This window comes from Ptychodera flava, chromosome 14, assembly GCF_041260155.1.
Source record: "Ptychodera flava strain L36383 chromosome 14, AS_Pfla_20210202, whole genome shotgun sequence".
In the NCBI taxonomy this organism is placed as follows: domain Eukaryota; kingdom Metazoa; phylum Hemichordata; class Enteropneusta; family Ptychoderidae; genus Ptychodera; species Ptychodera flava.
In genome coordinates this window covers 35540743-35566543 of record NC_091941.1, presented here as the reverse complement: position 1 = coordinate 35566543, position 25801 = coordinate 35540743, and the positions used below count along the sequence as shown (strand labels likewise).

At 38.4% G+C, this 25801-nt stretch overlaps 1 protein-coding gene across 1 annotated transcript in view; it reads left to right on the top strand.

Moving 5' to 3' along the window:
- The window catches only part of LOC139150294 (uncharacterized), a 59330-nt gene extending 44102 nt beyond the window's left edge, over window positions 1–15228 (top strand). Inside the window, exon 4 of the mRNA XM_070722582.1 lies at window positions 12583–15228. Within this exon, the coding sequence (XP_070578683.1) occupies window positions 12583–12630 (48 nt within the window). The 3' untranslated portion in view covers window positions 12631–15228. The remainder of the gene's footprint in view (window positions 1–12582) is intronic.
- Window positions 15229–25801: the final 10573 nt, after the last annotated feature.

The window sequence follows — 25801 nt, the reverse complement described above, 5'->3', positions numbered from 1 at the left end:
TGATGGGACACCTTATGACGCCATATATTGTACCTCATTAATTATGCACATATCTAATTTTGAGCAAGCCAATAGAGCTAGAGGTCTGAATTTTGGTACATAGGGATAACTTAGCAATACAATTTTTTTGACAAAATGTCATGTGACCTCGGTGACCTTTGACCTCAAATATACATATTTGTCCATAACTCAGTAACCATAAGTGGTACACCCTTCATAAATGGTATGATGGGACACCTTATGACACCACATATTGTGCCTCATTAATTATGTGCATATCTAATTTTGAGCGAGTCAATAGAGCTAGAGGTCTGATTGTTGGTATACAGGGAAACCTTAGCAATACAATTTTTTTACAAAACGTGACCTCGGTGACCTTTGACCTCAAATATACATATTTGTCCATAACTCAGTAACCTCAAGTGCTACACCCTTCATGTATAGTATGATGGGACACCTTATGAAGCCACATATTGTACCTCATTAATTATGTGCATATCTTATTTTGAGCGAGCCAATAGAGCTAGAGGTCTGATTTTTTGGTATATAGGGATAACTTATCAATACATTTTTTAACAAGATGTCACGTGACCTCAATGACCTTTGACCTGAAATAAACATATTTGTCCATAACTCGGTAACCACAAGTGGTACACCCTTCATATTTGGTATACAGCTAGTTTTCAATCGGATTCGAACCCACAACCTACGGCATCAGATGGTATGATGGAAGACCTTATGACGCCACATACTGTACCTCATCAATTATGCACATACCTATTTCTGATCAAGCCAATAGAGCTGGATGTCTGATTTTTAGTATATAGGGATAACTATAGGATAGAAATTTTTTGATCAACATGTGACCTCTATGACCTTTTACCTAAAATATACGTTTTTGTCAATAAATAAGTAACCACAAGTGCTATGTCCTTTATATTTAGTAGGATGGGCGACCTTATGACAACACACGCTTAATGTCATTAATTATGCACATATCTAATTCTGGGCAAGCGAATAGAGGTTGAGATCTGATTTTTGGCATATAGGGATTAATTAGCAATAATTTTTTTTTTAATGTCACTTGACCTCGATGACCTTTGACCTTGATTATACATATATATGCATAACTCATTAATCACAAGTTCTATACCCTCCAATTTTGATAGGATATTAGACCTTAAGATGTCACATCTTGTACCTCATTTATTATGCACATATGCCTTTCTTGGCTGGCCAATACAGCTAGAGGCCTGATCTTTTTTCCCGATTTAGAACCATAAGTTAGACATGCCTCATGTGTTTCAAATTGGGAACAACGACATAGACCTATGTGCCCATAGATCTGAACATATACACTCCAGTGATACTTCTTAATGACCACATTTCCCTGCCCCATCAAGACTAATACTCTCCTAATACAAGTGGGGACTATGTCATTGTCAATGACTGGTTTTCTAGATTTTCCCTGGAGTCCTTGCCATCAAATATAGTGACTGGGTAGACTTCATTGGGTGACTGCATATTGGTTCCATTTATTATAAGAACAGCTGCAGATTCTTGCCAACATAGTGGTGCACTGCCCTCCATACGATCTCGCATCTCCTTGAACATGCCATCTTTGGTTGCTTCTGGGTATTTCAGGATGCTTGAACTTTATCAGTGATGTCCAGGGTTTTACATGACGCAAGATATTGCGTCTCTGACGCTTAAAACCTCGACCCGTACGCTAAAAAAATAAATGTTGCGTCCCATGGGACGCAGAAAATAAACGCACACATGCACATCCGTACAGTCACTGGCCGTCCCTCCATGAAATGGAATGTCCACACATTTGCAAAGATCATTGGTCTGTTCAAAATGCAACTTCCTTATATGGAAAATCGCGGTACTATGACGCATGATAGATTTCGGCTGCTGTTTCAAATTACCAATCGGATACCTTGTAACATACATCACCAACGGTCAATGCTTATCACATGTCACTCTCGGCGTACAATCGTGTTAGAGTCCATAACAAAGAATCAGGCATGTTTTAATCATGGCGGCTGCAAAACAACCACGTCAGTCCGATCTCAGAAAATTCTTTGGCGGTAGTGCTGGTACCAGCAGAGGCCGGCTATACAATTCAGATACGTTATCGGAGAAAGCAGCGACGCCAGGCGATTCGGATAAATCTGATGGAACCCTACCGAATTTGCCAAAGAAGGGCCGTACATTCCAAAAAAGTTGGCTAGACAAGTTTAAATGGTTGCGTTATTTCGAAGATGGAAATGTAATGACGTGCGACGTATGTATGAAAGCTAATTCAAAGAATCCTTTTACGGATGGATGTTCTAATTTTCAGAACTCTACCCTTACTCGGCACCAAGATTCAAGAAATCATGTTCAGAGCATCCAGATTCTGTCATTGAAGTCTAACTTTGCCTCTGCTTGTAAAGCCGCAGATGACTTGAAGTCCCAAGGTCAGAGCGATAGTATGAAGTCGTATGTCGCCCAGTTGCGTACCGTTTACCTCATAGCAAAACGCGATCTCCCGTGCGACGTGTTTACAGATTTAATGCATGTCCAAAACCTGAATGGTTTGAATATTGACTACTATAAACGACCTCAAATAGTCATGGAATTTGAGGAGTGCATCGAACGCGTAATTTCCAAGTCTCTGATGGATAGCATCAGTGCGAGTGACTACATTGGTATAATGTTGGACGAGACATGCGATATCACAATTCACAAGAAACTCGCCATCTACGTAAGGTACATCGAAAATGGTGAAGCGATGGTTTCGTTTCTAGGTAATGAACATATCACGGACTGTACCGCTGCTGGAGTTGAAACTGCACTGATTGACTATTTGATTAGAAAGGGAATCTGCGATGAAAATATCCATAAAGTATACGGACTTGGCACTGACGGCGCCGCTGTCATGACGGGTCGTTTGAATGGATTGGGCGCTAAGTTGAAAGGCCGTAACCCAAATCTTGTGCAAGTACATTGTGTTGCTCATAGACTCAACCTCGCTGCATCTCAAGCCGGCAAAGAAATAGATTACTGCAAGGAGTACCATAACATGATTCATTCTTTGTACAAGTACTTCAGCGACTCTTCAGTCAGATATGACAAACTGAGAGAGATACAATGTATACTAAACGGTAAAGCAAAACAAATCACAGAACCAACATCGGTACGTTGGCTGTCAGTAGAATCTGCTGTAAAGATGATATTCACTGCTTTTCAGCCCATTTATCTTGCACTACAGAGTGATAAAAAGGGTGGTAAAGCGGACGGGCTCTTGAAATTCATGTAAAACTCCCTGTTTGTGTCGTTCTCTGCACTGCTAATTGATGTTCTAACAGTTATTGGAATATTGAGTCTGACTTGTCAGAAAGACTCAGTAAACTTGTCTCATATCAGGAAAAGTGTTGATTCTACCAAGGAAACTTTGGATACAATTACACATGATTCCCAGACCGTGAGAGAAGTCCGTACTGAGCTAGGTGAGGTTCCCCCAAATGGTCAGAAAAATAAGTATAATGATGTTGAGATAACTGACAATCAGCCACTCAGACAAAGATTCAGAAGTTTGAGGGAAAGATACATTGATAAACTTGTTCAGAATTTAGAAAATCGTTTCCCAGAAGAAGAATTAAATATTCTTGAATGTTTTGATGTGGTGTTCAATCCAAATAGATATCCAGAAAATGTGAATAATCTGCCAGAGTATGGCGTAAACCAACTTGACAATTTGTTACATCATTATAACAGTACAGCAGGTATTGATGCTGACAGAGCAAGGTCACACTTTCTCTTATTCAAGCATTTTACAAGATCCCATAGAATTGCTCTTCCATTTGATAAGTATGTCAAATTATTAATCACAGATTTTAAGGATGAGTATCCTGACTTTGCCATACTGGGTCAAATTGCTTTAATAATCCCAGTGTCATCTGCCCCATGTGAAAGGGGTTTCTCAGTGCAGAATGCCATTAAACAGAGGGCAAGGAACAGGCTGAACCCTCTACGACTTAACAGGTTGATGTTTATCAAACTAGTTGGTCCTGTAATTGATGACTTTGATTTCTTGCAGGCAGCCAGGTTATTTGCTGAAGGAGCTGTAGGCAGATTGTAAAGAGTTTGTAAAATGACCATTTCAGTAATACATGTCAGTGACAAGGTGTTTTCAACATACTAAAGTCACCAAACTTTGAAAAACTCTGTCTAAATTATCTTGCGTCATGTAAAACACTGTGATGTAATGCATATTGTATGTTATACCACATTAAAATACTTCATGTTGCTGTCATGAAAACCAGTAATAAAAAGTGAACTGTATCATTACCTTTGTGTAGTGTTTTAAGGGAATTAAGGCAGTTACAAAATTGTCTTTTGATACCCGCCTCCCTTATATCTGAGGACTCCCAGATTTGTAGATGGGACCCCCTTGTTCAAACATCTTGCATCCCAGGGACTCCCAGAAAATAAAATCACTGTAAAACCCTGGATGTCAGTCGATGAAGATCAATACGTAGACCGGTTACAGTTTTTGTTGGTAGCATTAAAGTTTGAAATTGTTCTGCAAACTTGCCCCTTACTTTGCAAACAGCGGGCTCCAGGGATGGAATATGACATTAAACTGGTCCAATAATCATTTCCATTCAAGGTAATATATTACCAGGTCCATGCCATGGGACAATTGTGATTTACAAATTTAAGTAGGACCATCCTGAACCACTGATAATTAGTGGTGGTACCAGGTGTCCGGAATGGGTAAGCGTACCCTGCTAGCATGCTACACCCGTCAGGATTGGTCCCAAAATTGTCTAAATATTGTATGAAAAGATACAGGATATGAATCACTGTAATAAGTCAAAGCCAGGAATGCTGTCGTTAATCATTTGTGTGACCGAGGTGTCATATTTGGCCACAATGTCGTCATATCGACCGTGACCGTAGAACTTTTTGAAAGTCCTAACGAGTCTTTTTGTTGTGTATCCTTGTCTCAGTAATTTTGATGCCAATGAGCTGTGTCTCAGTTGAAAATCAGTGTAGGAATCACAAGCCCTACAATACCTGAGAAGTTGAGACACGTACACACCATAAGCAGGTGCAGATGGAATATTACTTGACAAGTGGGGATAATTTATGATTTCAAAATCGAAATCATCCCTTTTGTCATACAGCTTAGTGTGTAGCCCATTAGTACCCACTTGTAGGAACAGATCAAGATATGAAGCAGAGTTCCTACCCTCTGTTGTTTCTTTGATATCCAACTCATCAGGGTAAATATGATGTAAGTAATTTGATATGTCTGGATTGTCTAGACTAATCAGATCATCGATGTATCTGTGCGTGTTGTTAAAACGCCTTGCAAGTTTTTTAGACCCTGCTTTGTAGAGAGACTGTAGGAACTCTGCTTCATATGAATACAGAAATAAGTCTGCAAGAAGGGTGCACAATTTGTACCCATTGGTATGCCGATAGATTGTTGAAATGTCATACCGCCAAACTTAACAAATATGTTGTCGATTAAGAAATTAAGCATTTTAATAATTTCTTCATCTGTGTATTTGTGCTGGGCATCCATGTTGTTACTGAAATAACCTGTCCTATGTTTGATGGTAATGTATTGGTACCTTCTAATACCATTTTTATGCAGGAAAGCTTGTTTCACAAGAGATGACAGCCTTGTTTTAAGTTTATCGTGGGGAATTGTGGTGTATAATGTGGAAAAGTCAAATATTCGGATTGAGCTGAACTTGTTTTTCTTGACTTTTAAATCAAGCAACAATTCCTTCGAATTTTTTAGTATCCATATTTGATTCAACCCACTTGTTTCATACACTTTGTCACAATATCGAAAAAGACCATTTTTGATGGTTGTTAAAATTATAGTCAATAATTGTGACAGATGTTTGGTAGTGCAATTGCTTGATCCTGCAATAAAACGTTGTTTGTAAGGGTTCTTGTGCAGTTTAGGTATCCAATACAACATAGGCAGTTTTTTGTCCTTCTCTTTCAAAGGAATGCCAAATTCATTGAGCACAGATGAATGGTTTGCAAAAATGTCTTCATCAGTGAGGGAGGAAAGAGTGTAGGTGGTATTACTCTTATCTGAATGAAGGTTTAATTCATCTATTATACACTGGATATAATAATTCCTACAGACAAAGATGATGTTGTTTGAAGCTTTGTCTGCAGGAACTACAACATATTCGTTGTGTAAAGCATCGACGCATGCTTTGACCGATGGGTCATCTAATACTGAGGAAGTATTTACATCTTTACTGTGAGAACGGAAATGTGAAATACGATATTTTGGGCCATATTGAAAGAGTTGCCGAAGTTTACTGTTGGTAATGATGGTCAGGTCACCAGTTATTATGTGACCAAGTGGTTTATAGCAAAAGGGGGATGACAAGCAATTGCAAGTACTGCTGTTGTTTGATGGAAAGTTGAATTTTTTCAAGACATTGTTATAGTTAAAAAGTTTCCTACCAATGGTTTTTGTGTATGAGTAGGAAACTATCGGTGGTTCTTGAAATTTAAAATATGGAGGTATTTTTTCCACAACTTTCTTATCATGCAAAATATTGCTGATGTTATTTGGTCAATCCTCTCTGTTTGCAAATGGTACATGAAAAAATAAACGCTTGTCACTGTTCAAGAGTTCTGTCCTTACTGGCTTAAACAGCCGGTAATTGCTGATATCGATAATAATTTGGACTAAACGATAATCAGGGCTGTTTTGGTTGATATTCATCGTTTGAACTCTTGACAGTAGCAATCTCAATTTCTGCAAGGAGCAAGCAAACAAAGCAGTTCTTATTTTGTGAACTCCTAACGGCTGATTAAGAATAGACAAAAGATCACTGAACTTGGGGGGACTGCTGGTATTACCATGTCTATGCCCATGGCTACGTCGTCTTCTAGTGTGAGAGTTAAATAAACCCATCACATTTACACGACTCCCCCTAGGGCTGGATAAATTACCCACCCCTAGAATGTTATCGTTACATCCATAGGGCATAGCTGTGCCAAGTTCAGTGATCCAATAGTGTTCACGTTGCTTGCGGTAGCTCCTGCTTAGTTTAGAACTATTGGAAGGATGGTAGATTTTTTCCAATATTCGGACTTTCATGTTTAGTATTGAATGTCGAGGACCGTTAAAATGAGTGTATAGGCATGTCGGCCCGGAAGTTTTTTGCCAATGCACCTGATGACGTCAAAGACACCAGTTGTTGTTAGTGTCAGTGATTTTAAGAATTTCTTCTGGTGTGATTTTTAGTTTGTTAGGCACCTCATACCTCATGATATAGTTGATTTTTTCTTGTTGACTTTGACTTTGGCTTGGTTCAGAAATTGCAGAACATCTTTGTAACTCAAGACCCCATTCCAAACGCAACTGGTATTGTTGTCAGCATCATCAACACAGCCATATACACTCAATGCAAGGGCAGCAAAAAAGTTACCAACACTGTACCTCCATGAATTTTATCAACCATATCCACCACCATACGTTTTTGTTCTGCTACTCGAGAGGCTTAGTTTGTTTCTGTTTGCAGGTAAGGATCTATTTTCTTGTGATTGCAGTAAACCTTGTTGTCTTGGCCTTCTTGCTCTTTTTGATGGATTCTTCAACTGTCTTGTCAAGTGTCCCTCTCTTTGATGACTAATTGCTATCTTCCACTGCCTCCTGCTGTACTACTTGAATTGGAGCAGACAGTCTGACTGATCATGGTTTTTGACAAAAGCTGACGTAGCATTCATCATCTGTTTATAGTTACCTCTCTGGACATCTGAAAATCCTTTAAAAAGAGGTGCGATGTCTTTGGGATGCCAATGTATAAATATTACAAAATAGTTTGAAATGGTAAATAAAAAAATTATTTGTATTGTTTAATCACGTTGAGTATCTTATCATGCTGAGTGCTTTTGTACGGTACCATTATTTTTAGCAATGGCAGCCAACAAAGTAGATTGAACAATTTAATCTTGTTGCTAATGGCCTATGCCTATGTCATGCCTTAAATATAGACAGACAATTCAATCCTCAATTATTTATTGTGTCCCCACAAATAATTTTAAGGACAAATAAAAAAAAACTATACTGCAGCTAGCCTGATATTGATATTTTAATACCTTAAAGCCTTCAGTTTTATTAGCTGAAACGTATCATGAGTTAAATAAACAGTCATTGGATATAATTATTTCTATACCATACCATATATTTAGCAATGGCAATAAGTAAGTGTAATGAGTCAAAATCAAAATACCTCAGACCACTATACTCAGTGTGACAGTTTTCAGACGACCCCAGTTTTCAGGCATTTAATGACATGCTGTTCGTTGTCATCAACGAACACTGTAACAGCATGTCATTAAACATATGACAATAGCAACGAAGAAGGCAAAAGTGTGTAGTCCCACAGCCTGTGCTCGTTTCCTGGTGAAGTTGTTTTATGATGAAGATGAACTTATTCACATGAATGTGAAAGGCATAAATGGAAAAGGAGGCATTGACCCTGCGATAAGATCCTCCATTTTCGGTAAGTTTGATAAAGCTTGCTTAAAATCTGGCATTTCAATGACTTTCAGAAATATTCAGTCATCTCAATATCACTAGTCAGAGCTTCCGTAAACACAAAATTCTGCGTATTTCTCCCATAATTACTCTGAAATATGCAAAGTAAATTGACGTCTGCTGATCCGATGCGCATTGAAAAAAATGCAGTTTCCATAACAAAGACATGAGCACATGTAGTTTCCCTCCATTGCGTTGTTTATCCATGACTGAAAATCAATGTTTGCTGATAAAGATGTTCCTTATTTTGCTATATTTCGTCCTACTTCCTGTCAATTATGTCTTATCAATAGTTTCCTTCAAGGCTGTACCAATAGAAATGTAACATGTACCGTACAATAGTTTGTCATTATTTTAAATTTTTTTTTCCTCCACTGCACCCAATGCGTACTTCTAAACCCTGACGATCTCCACTTCAAATATCAACAATTTAAGCTATAATTCTCAGCAGACTTAGAAATAATAGTTTAATGGCAGGTCTGCACGCTTCTTTACAACAATTTCCATGAATTTTTTCCAAACTTTACAAAGTTGGCCATAATTTCAGACATGAATCAAATCTCATCTGTCCTGTGTGAACGTGGGTTCAGTACCCAAAAACAGGATTGAAACATCAAAACATAGTTGTTTGAGTGGAGATGTCATAAATGATCTGATGGTGATAACCATGGAAGGCCCAGAAATTTGCAAACTGACTTCAGAGAAGTGATGATAGAGTTTAGGTAGCAAAGACATCATCGGAAGTAATAGTCTAAATAATTAGTAAGAGAATAGAACAAAAGTGTATTAAAGATTGTAAAACTTGGTCAAAGAAAAACACATTATCATGTTTATTAAACACTTTATTCATGAACTTTTGAACAAGTATTCAATATTGCAAATACAGCTATTTTATTGGTACATGTAGTTGTAATGCATTTTTGATACATTTTTTACGCATATAAAAAAAAATTGCATACAGCCTTATGCAAATTTGAAAATCCTAACAGTAGCTCTGACTAGTATGTGCACATTGTATTTTTTACATAATTTTTAAAGGGACAAAGTGGCCCATTTTTCATGAATTTTGTTTCATATGAGGTACTATTAGTATTGTTTGACATATGTTGAAATATACTGAATAAACGGGTGACCATGCATATATTTGACCCAAGTTTTAGACAAATGAAATGAAACCATAGCGAGAATGAATGAATTGTCATGACCATTAATTCATTATCTCGTTTGTTTCATGTATTGCGTCTAGAAACCAAAGGTCAAATATATGCATGGTCACCCATTTATTCAGTATCTTGCAACATGTCACAGTACCTCATATCAAACAAAATTCATGAATAATGGGCGACTTCAATGGCCCTTGAATGAAAGAGCAAAAAAATCACATCGCTATGTCCCCAAACCTCAACTTTGTTCTTTTTACAATTTCAACAATGACCCCAAAAGCAGCTGCTTGGTAACCTTAAAAGTGCAGTAGCTTTATCTTTAGACACCTTCCTTCATTTTTAGTCCCCACAGACACCGTCTAGAGCTAGATGTATGATTTTTGGTATATAGGGATAACTATAGGATAGAAATTTTTTGACAAAATGTCATGTGATCTCGATAACCTTTTACCTAAAATACATGTTTATGGCAATAAAAAAGTAACCACAAGTGCTATGTCCTTTATATTTAGTAGGATGGGAGACCTTATGACAACACATACTTTACCTCATTAATTATGTACATATATAATTGTGGGCAAGCCAATAGAGCTAGAGGTCTGAATTTTGGCATATAGGGATTATTTAGCAATACAATTTTTTTTTGAAAATGTCACGTGACCTTGATGACCTTTGACCTTGATAATACATATATATGCATAACTCAGTAACCATAAGTTCTTTACGCTTCAATTTTGATAGGATAATAGACCTTAAGATGTCACATCTTGTACCTCATTTATCATGCGCATATGTATTTCTTGGCTGGCCAATACAGCTAGAGGTCTGATCTTTTTTCCCAATTTAGAACCTTAATTAACTTAGACATGCCTCTTGTTTCAAATTGGGAACAATGACATAGACCTATGTGCCCATAGATCTGAACATATACACTCCAGTGATACTTCTTAATGACCACATTTCCCTGCCCCATCAAGACTAATACTCCTATTACAAGTGGGGACTATGTCATTGTCAATGACTTGTTACCATGTAAACTGTGTAGTGTCTTGGAATATTGTAAAATGTGGAGAATTGTAACTTTTCAGCTTGCCACCACAGCCTGTATGCATGCAATTATTTTGTTTATTATATACAATTGGATTAAGTCCCAATGTTCAATTAAATTAACTATTAATACTGTTATACTACTCTCCGCCTCGTACCCATTGTTCTAATCATGCTTTCTAATTTCCATAACCGAATAGTTTATTATTACCATCTGGCTTTCTTTTGTTTAAAAAGTGTCAGATTTACAAGTTCTTTTGTTTAAAAGTGTCCGATTTACTAGTAAATCGGACAGTTCTTTTGTTACAAACTGTCCGATTTACTAGTGAATCGGAAGCTTTTAAACAAAAGAACTTGTAAAATGGACACTTTTTAAACAAAAGAAAATCACGTGGCGACGAGTAAAAAAAAACAAATGCGAGACATTAACCAGAAGGAATTTATTTCACCATCACGGACAGAGTAAAGACACTATAAAAGAATCACCGGACTGAATTAATTTTGCGTGACTGTACATCTCAAAATCAATTACAGGTCACCGTGAAATAACGGTATTGATTGCAAATATCACTTCTGTGTTAGGGTTATTGTTATCATGATCATTCGAAGCTTAAATTTAAGACTTCAAAGTCAGTTGTCAAACACTGAATGTGGAGATTTCAGTCGCCTTTGGTAAAGTTAAATCTAGCTACATGCAAACACACACGCAGTACCACAGTCACTGTGGATCTAGACATATTGTTTTTTTGTACTTGCAGTTTCTGTTGCGCCTTTCTCTGACGTGGCTGTGTAGCTTGGTCTTCCGATTGTGACCGTTAGCACTGGCGTGACAGGGGACTTTTCTTTTCCATCTTTGGCTTTGGTAGTTGAAGTGCACCGGATACAGCTTTCATTTGTACTTCATCCGCCATATCGAACTACGTAGAGCGACTCGGCAATTGCATGTATGCTGCTCAAAGTTTTCGACCCAAATGAGCAACGCGTGACTCTAACGTCGATCTGCAAACACCTTTTCACTTCATTCAACCAACCAACCAACCAATAATTTAAAAGCAAATTCATACAATTCAAATAAAACCAGGTGCTCAACCACGTCATCGCACTACAATGGCAACACATGTCAACTTTCTTTTATCCAATCATGGGTTGTTTTTTTATACTTTCGTTCAACAAGGTGTCAAAACGCGTCAATGTTTTCCTGCCAAAGTTTCAACGTGCACTGCACTAAAATTACAAATAAAAACTTTCGGCGTGCAAACAAGGCTCTCAAACTCGGCAAATTCGTGGTATAACACGGTAAGCGAACTCGTAGTCGGCGGTTTACGGAATTTAACGGTATTGTTTGCCTTAAAACTCCTCGGCCCTGCAGGCCTCGGAGTTTTACTGGCAAACTGTACCGTTAAATTCCGTAAACCGCCTCCTACTCGTCCGCTTACCTATAGATATACAAGCTATATAAGCTTGGTGCTTACTTCAATACATTTATTGAGTTGCACAGGTTAGCCAATATGCAGAATAAAATTAAAGGTTAAAGGCTTATTTATGCTGTCCCTTTTCTTGGTACTGCAACATCTTGCTTGTCTTTGCTAACCTGAGATTATTTCACTTCTTGGTCTTCTGGCCAGAGGTCCATATATCTTTCTTTCATGAATATGACTTTGTTTGTGTACCGTCTATTTACTGTCTGTTGTGTGCTGTTTTGTGTCTATGTTTACAACTATTGTCTCGCGAATGCTGACCTACTGTCATTGGATTATGGATTGGTATGATTGCGATTATTTCTCTTCACAGCATTCCTTCAGGATCATTGTGACCAGGCCATTAAAGAATCAGTTATAAACAGCACTATTGGGAACATGATAACTGCAATGAAAACCAGGTCTAACAGGAAGAAGTGATGTGCTCTGTCAGTAACCAATTGTCTATTTTGTGACGTTTTGAAATTTTGAAATTTTGGACATTGTTGAAATGTTGGACATTAATTTTTAGCAGAAGGAAACTGATTTTTAGCTACTATAGACTACAGTTTATAGAAGCTATTGGGATGGGTATCCGTCAAGCATCCGGCGTTACACAGTAAGTGAGGTACCCAGCGTGTTCATTTTTAGCCGGATGCCGGCCAAATTGACCGGCTACTTTCGTATTTTGGCCGGCTACTTTCAGCACTGTTTCGCTCTCTGGCCGGAAATTCTGGTTTTGATAACAATAATTAGATTTTTTTGGTGGTCTTGCAAGCCGCAGATAATATTTCAGAAGTGCCGTGGCTATATGTAGTCTAGCAATTTACGCGGTGAACTTGTTGCTATCACTGCAGTAGTACCGCGATCAGCGAACGTGTTGTACTGTACACCGTGACTGGGAATCGCTCTCGAGGTCACCCTCGCTCGCCCGATCACAGCCCGAATTATTCCGACGTTCACATCGGGTATAGCCGAACATTGGACTAACATACAATTACGTTATGCCCGCGAATAGCCGACCATTTCCGAATGAAGCCGACTTTTGTTTCGCTCAAACGCGGAAGAGAAAGTCGACGCTTGAGAGCTTTGGTTTTCTGCGTAAGAGTAAGGCCTAGTCTGATGGGTTTGGTAGGTTTTTGATCAAATCTAAAGCGACCACAAGTTACTGAGTCTCACTTTTCATACTTTCGAAATGCCACGTCAATCTATCCATGGTCGATCACGATGTCAACTCAAGTCGATCGACATCGCGTTTTGTGGAGGGGCCGTGGTTGTGTGCATCGCGGAAGACAAAGTCGACGCTTGAAAACTTTGATTTTCTGACTTTGTCTGTTGGTTTTGGGAGGTTTAGATCAAATCTAAATATAAACAAAAAATTACTTGGCCTCACTTTTCGTACTTCTGAAACGCTACGTCGATCACAGTGTCAAATTTCAGGTCGACCGATATCGCGTTGTGTGTACTGTGTTACAATTGACTACCGGTGCTTTGTACACACACGGTGTAGTACAGGCTGGCGTTCAGTGTCGTTAGTTTGAGGTTTTATCAAACATGAACACTGAAATTTAGCTCTCTTTTTCAATTATATTCAACATCAGCAAAAAATCGATAATCAGCTCGCGGATTCGTTTTATTGTGAAATTAGTACAGTGAATTAAAATCACTGAAAATTGTGTTCCTATAATTCATTGAATTGAATAAACTCTTTGATTTTACTGTATCTTCAATCAAGTTTATTTAAATCAGTAAAACACTTTGTACAGCCAGGCTGGTCAGGATTCTAGCGGATCGTTATCTGGGTTATGAAAACCCTAGGCCCCATTCTATGATGTATTTCAAAATGTTTGTTCAAGTCATGAGCTAAACATAATTCTGCACAACAGTCTGATGAAATTTTGCTATTATCCATGTCAACTGAATGCAGTTGACAGGCCCGAGTGATATCAAATTAATTTTTCTGACTTTTTTAAACTTTATCCCTTGAAAACATGTTGTAATTGGCAATGATAATGATTATTCTGTATTCTGAAATGGTCTTTAATACTGTACAAGAATGCATAAAATTACTCCAAAATGTCTTCAAAATTTAAAAATTTCTTGCCCACCCCCGTCCCTGAAACCCTCCCCCTTTGTGTATGTTGAAAGCCTTTTATACACTGTATAAGAATGCATGAAATTGCTCAGAAATGTCTTCAAATTTAAAATAATCCTTAACACTCTCATGCTGAAATGGTCTTTCATACAGTACAATAATGCATGAAATTACTCTAAAATGTCTTCAAATTTTAAAAATTTCTTGCACACCCTCCCTGAAACCCCCCCTGTGTGTATGTTGGAATAGCCTTTTATACACTGTGTAAGAATGCATGAAATTGCTCAGAACTGTCTCCCCCCCCCCAACCCCCTTGCCCGCCCAGGGAACCTGGTTGCACAGAGAAGCTAACCGCCTACTTTTCTGAATTTTCCGCCTACTTCAAAAATTTTTGAGAACCCTGCTACCCATGATTCTTCATGATCCTTACACATGGAGATCACTCACTGGACTAATGCAAATTTCTTCTGTACGCAGAACAGCTCGATCCATATGTGATAATCATTACTTTCTGATTTCTCACTGTGAATAATGAGAAGAAAAACCCCTCTTCCGCAGAGGAGATAGCAATTTTGTAATTTTGTCAACATAGATTTTCGACAGCCATATGCAATATTTTCAGTTGTCATGAGCAACATTTTGACTGCAGGAGAAATGCAATGAATTTTTTTATAAAGTGTTTAATTTTATCTCATATTTTACTTAGATCAAAAGTTTATATTAAATATATTTTGCATGCATACGACTTTTTTACCTTTCAGAAAACAGGGTATGTTATTTTTGGAAACATTATCTTAACTCAGGAATTGCAAGGAACACAGTACATGTAAACTTTTCATGAATATTTTACATGAATAAAATGTAAGTATATTCTGCACACACTGATTGCTGTCCATGGCATTGTTTACCCCAATCCCTCGACAAAGTCCCAATAATGTGGAATCCTGATAATGTATGCTTATTCTGAGTATACCCTTTAAATGACTGCATCCAGATGAGCATCATTTAAGTTGGACTTAGGAGGTGGGTTTCAGGTCCACTCAAGACCCACCTTTACTTGTGAGCTCGTTTCGGATGGATGTACTGCCAAATGTGGGTTCTTTGTGGCTGCACAGGTGGTTTGTAGGTGCACCTGCACATGTCGAAATCAAGGTACTTTTGGGTGAGTTACAAGTGTGTGTACATAGGTGAGTTAAAGGCCAGGGACTTGATACCCGGGATCAAGTTAATCCCGTTCACCTTTGACATTCACGGGCGGGATCGAATGTTTATGTCTTTGTAAATACGGTCACCATTAGTGTGCACAGGAGATTGTAAACAGGCCAATGTGTTGACATGCAAACAACAGATTATACGTAACTGAATATAACGGCGAGACCAGTACACTGAGCAGACTGAGAAACGTTTCATGAAGCGGCCCGCGATGCTAGTAGCAATGACAGTTGTACTTCAACAGTAATGACAAAGGTACAGCACGACGCCGCTGCAGCTGACGGCTTTTTTAGGTTCCGAATTAGGCCTACCCGGGGCCCGGGCACGGGCTGCAACTGTACAATCGCTGCAGCTAAATGAAACGATAGTGTAGACGTCGTGCCATTGCCAAGATACTCTGCTATTACCGATCGTTTTGTTGACAGAAAAGCCCTCTCACTAAAAAAATAATTATGGTTTGAAATCATTGAATTGATCCGAAATTAACACCGTGGTGCATTAATCTATAAAAGATTATTAACGGGGATAATAAAATGCAACATCACCGATCATAAGAAACGTGATGTTGAAGAACATATTTCTTTGAAGAGAAGACTACAGCGACTATTTTCTGTAAGTATAATATAACTTTAGCAAACTTACGAATCAAGCATCTGAAGAGTATCTTCAACACTGTTGGTTTTGTTCTACGCTTGTTATAAAATAAGTCAAATTTCGGAAAAGTATCTGTACATTTTCGATATCTGTGCAGCGCAAATGTGTGAACCGACACAGCATCCATCCATCCTATAGACCATGATCCGTTCGCGAGTGCATAAACCACCCCCCTCCTCTCTCTCTCTCTCTCTCTCTCTCTCTCTCTCTCTCTCTCTCTCTCTCTCTCCTCGTCTAGCCATTTGATGTTTTATTTTGCCGACATTTATTTAACGCTTCACGATCATCGCTCAATGTTAATGTCGATTTCGATTTACGAAGTTTACCGGATAAACTTCGTAACTGGAGACATGTCACAACATGGAGCTAGTTATCACCATCGAAAGTCTGTAAACGTTTCTGCTCCCGAATGGACGTCTTTAAGTGCAAAGGTGACTTAGTGCATAAAATATTGAATGAATATGAATTTCACCGTCAAGAAAGTCTCTCACTTTCAAATTAGTCGTACATGTACAAACAACAATAAACATGGCGGATTAATGATATCGACGTATTTTTTCCTCGTGATCTCTGGTGAGAGCGACTCGCAGAAATTTTCCAACCTGGTTAGTATTTAGCTTTGCCCATGTGCTGGGTTATGTACATCTAAACTAATAACAAACGTTTAGTATTTTCGATAAGCCTTTCGAACACGAAAGATTCGGATATCTGAACCTCAACAGTAGCTACGCAGCTTGAAAGTAATCCTACGTCAGGACAGGAACATTGATCAAAGCCGGATTTCGCATGGTAGCAATGGAAACACGCTGTTCATTCTTAGAAAGCATGCAATGTACTGCGTACTGCTGATACTCCCATGGTCCGTGGACTGTTGCCGTCGCTACACACCGTCAATTGCATAACATTCATAGGATTCAATCACGTGTGTCTTCAAATTTCGATACATGAACTCTACCAATCATCAACCACGAAACACATAAAAAAAACAATGGTCGCGGGTACGGGTTCAAGGACGTTCACGAATGGAAACCATCATTGTCGCAGAATTGTTTTGACTAGTTTTAGGAGAATGCATGGGCGATCTGCGTACGGTCGCACATCTAACCGACAAGTGTACGCTTACATAAAAATATGATGTCCGAATTTTTCTTTATTCAACTATATACTGAGTCATCGCCTTTGTTATCGCCTAAACATCCCCGTTTTTTTTCGGAGAGACTGCAACATGAATATCCCCTAATGCATAGAGTACGGCTGTTCATCCAATATATTTATTCACTGTTTCGCAAAACATCTCATCAGATATATGCTTTGGCGAACGGACCAAGTTTTTGTACGTTGGTCAAAAATAAATGACAATATAGGTTTGGATAATTACATCTTTCAAATTAGGACAGAGTATTGTAGATGAAATTAGAGAAAGGATGAGTCAGTGAATATCTAATCATAGACGGGAGAATCGAGACAGTCCACTGTCTATAGTTTACTCAATTGTGAAAAGTATTTCGATGAACTGACTAATGCAAACAGAAAGGAAATTATATTCAACTTGAAAAGCGTCACCGCTTTTCCTTGACATCGGATTCCATGGCAATGGAGCAACACACGATGTCGTTTAGGTCCTCAAAAATCTTTGAAAACGGCAAGACGATAATAATAATACTTTTCACGACAGCAAAATCTAAAAGAACTTGAATCTGAATTTTACATGACAGTTCTGTTGAAGAAACGATTGGAAATAGCGGCGTGTCGTGGTACGGCGTCTACGCAAAAACGCACTATGGCTTGAGTAACATACTAGCAGGCACAGTATGGGTGTTTAGGTTGCAGTCATTGGCATATCGACTACGGGATCGATAGATCGAGCCGAAAATCGATCTATTAGCAGACTCCCAAGCTACAGAGCGCCTGTGCTTGCGGGTCTGCACTGCGGTCGCTCCATCTAATTAAAATGCTGTGCCGTATCTAACATGTTGACATCGCAAACGTTTACCGATTCACACCTGTATCGCGTCCTTTTTTGAGTGACAGCTTGCAGACCTTTGTTATGGCCGCTTGCCACGCTAGTTGAAGACAAAGAGAAATACCTTCATCGATCAAAATCAGCTTTATTTATGCTCAAATCATAAAATTTTATCGATACATTCAATCACTGGACATTCATAGTTAGGTATAGGTGCATGGACGCGTAAATTTCTTCGCCTGTGACCATTTTGGTATGGTTTTTACGGAGCGATCGAGCAAGACGCCACCAAAGCCATGCTTTGCATAAACTAACTCCAACGGGAGCAGTAGGCTATTTATACCCGGCCCTGGCCTTTAAACGTGGATTTGAGGTTTGTCGTAAGTCAGGGGTGGTTGTGGGTGGATAACGGGTCCACCCGTAAGTGTCGAAATCAAGGTACTTTTGAGTTAGTTACAGGTATGCGTTCACGGGTATCTTACAGGTAACTTTCAGGTGTGCCTGGGGTTGGCTTCTGGGGTGGGTTTAGGGTATACCTGATTTCGGTAAGGGTGTTTTACAAGTCATGCTACGGCATGTTAAGTCAGGTGACGCTGCTGTCCCGTTTTGGATAGTTTCTTTTTCGGTAGAAGCCATTTCGGGCTACAAACTTGGCAAAGTTAGCCACACCGTATGATACAAGGTGTTGAACGCTACATAGAGACAGCCCGTGGTTGATATCTGAGCCCTATACACGTCAAAATATTGTTGCGTCGTTTATGGATTAAACGTAACTAATTATCACGAAAATATTACCATATAGGTTTCTAAACACATTGAAATTAAAAATTGGGGTTCGAAGTTTCAAAATATCAGTATTTAGCCCTTATAATCATATTCCAAATACGACGTCCAATTAGTGCGATAGCAGTCCGATTACTACGCACCCAACATGGGTCAAAAATTTTGCAACTTTGACCCCCTAAATACCATTTCCAAGGGTATGGTAATAAGATTTTGTACTGCTCGTCATTTATGAAATGGCGTAATTATGGGCGAAATTCAACTATAGCGGTACCCCCCTTACAAAAAAGTCCTATTGGACTCCAATAGGAATCAGTCTGATAGGATTGTCCAATAGTATTTTGAGACAATATCCTATAAGACAGTCCCATAGTAGTCCAATAGGAATGCGACACCTGCCTATGAGACAGTCCCATAGTAGTCCAATAGGAATGTGACACCTGTCCTATGAGACAGTCCCATAGTAGTCCCATAGGAATGCAACACCTGTCCTATGAGACAGTCCCATAGTAGTCCAATAGGAATGTGACACCTGTCCTATGAGACAGTCCCATAGTAGTCCAATAGGAATGTGACACCTGTCCTACAAGACTGTCCATAGTAGTCCAATAGGAATGTGACACCTGTCCTATGAGACAGTCCCATAGTAGTCCAATAGGAATGCGACACCTGTCCTACGAGACTGTCCCATAGTAGTCCAATAGGAACATTAGACATGTCCTATTAGACAGTCCTATGGTAGTCTAATAATAATATGTCCTATTAGACAGTCCTATGGTAATCCAATTGGAACATTAGAACGTTCCATTGAACTCAGCCTGTACATGTGTAGACATTGTTATTGTTGAGAAATGAATTCTGGTCTGGACTAGAATTAAAATGTAAACAATAACATTTGCATTTTACACATACAGACGCTAAGAAGACAATAGCTATATAGCGGATGTTTCAATGTTCATTAGGGAGCAAAGAAGAACTTGCAATGGATATACTTTTGAACAAAGAAACTTTATTTCTATAATCAGAAAAATATTATACAAAGCTGTGTGTAACAATTATCTAATTAAATTATTATGGCTGAGACTACAGAAGCATATTCACATAGAAATTAAGGTCTGCCTTCATGAAATTTTTGAGCTGCAGCTTTATATGGCTGGCTCTTGTTTTAGGTGATAAGTTAATTTGATGCTGCTATGTAATGTATCCAAAAGTTACACAAAACATTTAATTTTCAGTATCATAATTTTATTAATTCAAAAGCCAAATGAGCCCTATCGGCATAGAAAGAATTCAGGTTTCATGATGGCAATACATGAGTAGAAATCATTGAGATATCAACTTCCTGTTTGTTATGTAACAGGAGGTCCAACCCCATTGTTCCATTGCTCCTTTGTCTCACATAAATATTAATGCATTTTGACCATATGTATCCAATCACTAACTACATTACTACCTTGGCTTTAAACTTCACTCCTGTTTATATTCTTTGTGTGGACTGAAATGCCTAGTCAACAAGCTGGAAGTCATACAATGGGTATACACTGACCATAAGCAGGCAAGTAGACAAAGGACTATTGTAAACCTGGCTATTTCCGTAACTATTCAGTCTTCAAAAGGAAAATATTGACATAATAATCTGTCCTACCTAACTTTGCTGTACTACAGTGATATAAAAGCTGTAAAACACCCGGTTATGCTGCCACAGCACACGTCATTTTTCAGAGCTACAACTGACCCTTTTGTCTGTTCTGCAGCGGCCATCTTGTTTTGATGATGCTAGCCCATAATGCACTGCAGTCGCCCAAATGCATTCTGGGCTTAGTTTTCCAATAGGACAGTCTAATAGGACTTTAAAAAGGTGTACAAATATGTGTTGATCAGACATAGCTAAGATAATGAGGTGATATTGATTCTCATTTATGAATTTGAAGTGCTGGTAGTTGTAATAGTCTTCAGTCTGTGGAAACTCAATGATATTGTAACTACGTGTTACTTATATGTATGCATGAGCCAGCATGTAAATTTGATTGCTGGGCCTATTTATTGATTTATCTTATTGATTTAAGTGTTTGTTTATTTATTTATGTATTTTACTTGCTTGTATTTTTTTTTCATTTAATTCTAGAAATAGCAAAATGCAATATTTTTACAAACCATGTTTTCTTCAGTACCAGTCCAAAGATTAATTGCAAATTAATTTGCAAAATATTTTGCTCTCTGAGAATGGTAAGAATAATTTTGTCAGAGCAACAGCAAAACCTAATGATACTGACAGATTTGGATAAATCATATTTGAATGTCATTTACAAAAGGATTGTCCATAGGACATTCAGGGATTGTTCCCATAGGACAAGAATGGTCCCACAAAGTTCCTATTGGAATTTCATTTACAATGGGATTGTCCAATAGGACTTAAAATCATCATTCCTATAGGACCAGCCTGGTCCTACACCGTTCCTGTGGTACTCCTATTGGACCACGGTCAATCCCACTTGGGTCCTATAGGACTTTTTCGTAGGGCCTGTCCAAAAAACTGTCACACTGAGTGTATAACTTCTAAAAACCTACAAAATATGCATGGGAGCTTATTTAGTGGTGTGAAACCTGTATCAACAAGTTTGAAAGAGGGCACTTCCGGTTTTCGCAGGTAATTTTTCAGTTGCAACTTCTGCCCTTTGCCATGCCAGTGAATGGGCAAGACCATTTTTGAATCACGGAAAATCATGCGAGATCTTACTATTTCTAGCTTTGCTCAATCCTGGGTGTATGATTACAGCCTGATAAACAACGTAAACGTAGATGTCGACGTTATGGTATTGCATGGCCATGATAACAAACTTGAATTATGTTGCAGTCGATCTCAGGTTAAATATGTTTCATATACAACTTGAGCAGTGGAAACGCAGCTATCTGTTGGCGGGGTAGCATGCGTCTCTATGCGGGTCATCAAAAGGTCAACCCCGCCTCGCAGCTAATTACACTTAGAATTTGTTTTACCAGATACAATCTTTTTAAAGCAGAAATAAGCCAATGGCGACGTGATTGATTATTGGCGTAGACGCCGACAGATAGCCTACATTCTCGTCATTATTTGTGTCCCTTACTTTGATGCTGGAGAGTGTTCACTTCAATTTACCACAGTCCCTCCAACTGTGGATTTACAGATATCGGGGTATGCTGATAAGTGTTGCCTGAAATACATAAATAGCCATTTTATGAACGTGACCGAGTATTAGCGATCAGGTTAAACTACCAATTACTATATGACATGTAATTCTTGTACGGATGGACACTTACTTGCTATCAGTTTGATGCTAGGGTAGATTTCGATACTCCGTTCCTGTGCAGTGACTGGACGCAGCCATGTTTAATGGTGCAAAGCCTGATGGGAAAATCGTGCCCCCATTAGGTGACCAACAGGTGATCGGCTGTGGCCAGGTCCGGACGCTGCACAGGCAGGAATGTGGCTGCGATCATCAACTACTCTATTATGTTGACCGTGACTATACCTTTCTCGTCTGGTAGAGAAATGAATAGAGTTTAACCATGGTAGCTTCAAAATTAAAACGTAGCCGATTTTTTTATTCATTCAGTAAGAAAGAAAAATTTCCTCTGGCTAGTAGCTGCTACCTATTCGGCAATATAGTAGAATTTCCTAGCTAGTAGCTGTAGTAGTTGCTTTGCTTTGTATTGTCATCTGAGCATTCCAGAATAAGTAAGGCCTTATTGTTTACTGAGTGTGCCCACAAGTTTCCCAAATGCATTTGGATGATCAGTTTGGCATGAAACCAGGAACGGCACAAGATCGCGATTGCTTTAAAAATAACACAATTAGTAGGCCTAGTACACTTGTGTCAACTTCGTGTGCCATGATGGTCATGAAGGGTTATTGAAAGAACAAGGTAAAGGGGGTATTAAAGTTTAACAGGGAAAAAAAGTACTCTCCAACCGCCTCCCCGTTTTTTAGCTCCGCTGTCAGCGACGCGGAGCTTTTCAAATAGGTTGATTTTCCGTCGTCGTCCGTCGTCGTCTGTCGTCAACAATTGCCTTCTCCTCTGAAACCGCAAGTCCAATTGCTTTGAAATTCTATATGCAGCTCACATGGGGTGACCTTACTTAAGTTTGATCAAATCGTGGTGAAATTTGCATATTTGTATTTTTGGGGCATTTTTTGGTGTTTTTGGTAAAAAAATCTTCTTCTCTGAAACCGCTTGTCCGATTGCTTTGAAATTTGATATGCAGTTTACTTAGGGTGACTTCAGTCAGATTTGTTCAAATCGTGGTGAAATTTGCATATTTGTATTTTTAAGGCAATTTTTGTCTTTTTGGTAAAAAATCTTTAAAAATCTTCTTCTTCAAAAGTACCAGTCAGATAGCTTTGATATTTGGTACATATGTCCCTAGGGATGATCTATTTCAGATTTGTTCAAATTGTGCAGAAATATGCAAATTTGCATTTTTAGGGCAATTTTTGCCATTTTTGGTCAAAAAATGTATTTCTCTAAAAGTACTGATCTGATAGTTTTGAAATTTGGTATGCAGGTTTCTATAGATGAACTAAGTAATATATATTGAATTTCTGATGAAATCTGTAATTTTGTATTTTTGGGGCAATTTTTGCCATTTTTGGTCAAAAAATGTGTATTTCCAAAAGTTCTCATCTGATAGCTTTGAAACTTGGTATACAGGTTCCTACAGATGAACAAAATTATATTTATTGAAATTATGCTGAAATCTGCAATTTTGTATTTTTGGGGCAATTTTTGCCACTTTTGGTCAAAAAATGTGTATTTCCAAAACTACTCATCTGATAGCTTTGCAATTTGGTATACAGGTTCCTACAGATCACCTTAATGATATTTATTGAAATTATGCTGAAATCTGCAAGTTTGAATTTTTCGGTCAATTTTTTCCATTTTTGGTTAAAAAATGTGTTTCTCAAAAAGTACTGGTCCAACAGCTTTGAAATTTGGTATACAGGTTTCTATAGATGAACTAAATTTGATCTTTTGAAATTATGATGGAATCTGCAATTTTTATTTTGGGGGAAATTGTTGCCATTTTTGGTCTGAAAATTTTATTCTCAAAAAACGACTCATCAGATATTAGCTTTGGTTGACATGTTCTTAGGGATGATCCGATGTGATATATGCAAAGTATGATGAAATCTTCAATTGTGTATTTTTGCAGCTATTTTAGCCACTTTTTTCTGGCCACTGCATTGAGCTATCAAAGATTTCCACCTTCTTCATCAACATGTGTCAAAAAACGTTATTCTCTACATAAACACAGCGGAGCTATATCGGCCTCTAGGTCGCTTGTACTAGTATGGCCTAATGCCGTTGACAGTTGATCAAATAACTGCGCTAAAACACTGTTTTTAGCTTTGTCAGAAAGTCTGCAAATTATGTATCATATGTCGTGTATCACCTTCGGAGGGGCCATCTTAAAAACATCGGCATCACGATGAGAACTGTTAAAAAAATCTGAGGCACGACAATTATTACAGTAAGAAAGCTCTGAGCCACGACAATTTCTACAGTAAGAAAGCTCTGAGCCACGACAATTTCTACAGTAAGAAAGCTCTGAGCCACGACAATTTCTACAGTAAGGCTCTGATAGAAATGGGCGATTCCATTTAACCACATGCAATTTGACCTACTATAGACATAGCCTAAGAAATTTTTACCATTTAAAATATGAACAAGTTGTAATGGTGAGAGAGTAAATCATACATTATCACAGCTACTTAGAGTATATTAAATTTGGTTGGATATACTTAAATCTCACACTTCCCTTTGAATGAAAATAGATTCTTCCAACTACGCTTTTGGATGCACATGCAACAGGAGGCACGCCAGTGTTTGCAAACAAAACACTTTTGCTGATAAGCATATACTACAGACTATTCACCTGTAATGTTATAAAACAATACCAAACAATGCTAAGACAAATAGTGCAAATCACTTTCAGCACCACTATTCAAGAGAAGTCAGCATTTCAATCTATCATAGCATAGACCCTCAAGGGTCTATGATCATAGAAAGTGGCAGGTGTCATACTCACACTTTTTTCAATAAAAGTTCAGCTTTCAAATTTATCACAGGTAGTGAGTCGTTTTTCCACTTGCATGCGTAAGTTACACATAAAAATAGGATATGTTTTGTGTAGCCATACATAGTAAAGGAAAGATAGTTTAACCAGAAACACAAATTTTAAGTCATTGGTAATTGCCCTTATCAAAATCATTGTTTGAAACCCATGCATTGCTTCTTCTGACTTTTGCTAGACTGATGCCGTTTGTGCGAACTCGGGCGCTGGACTACTTCCTTGCCATGTCTCCATACCGTGACAACCATAGAGGCAACGAAAGTCACAAGGGTCATTGATCACTTAATTGTTGCAGGGTAGTTGACGATCCGGCCCCGAACCCTTCCGGCCCCGCTTTTTCACCAAGCAAAACAGTTCCGGTCCCAAGAGCAATGTCGTCGTTCCGGCCCTCAAACGAAATAATTTTGACACCAAGATTATTCCCTGGCTCTAGGCCCTTCCTAAGATACAAATGTATCTGTATGTAGAGAGAGGGACACAAACAATAAATTTATAGTCGGACCCATAAGGGACAACAAAGGTTGAGTGAGCGATAGGGACATCTTTTGCCAGTAATTATGACTCGTGACAAATATCTAATTTTACATAACTAGCCTTTGGTCTTAGGGCGCGATTGAGTGACTCTCGGGGCCATGAACAACTTCATTTTGGGGGCCGGAACGACTTCGTTCGGGAAAAGTGCTGCCCGAACATTTCAAAACCAGTTCACCTAGTCATCTGACTGGATTGTGGACT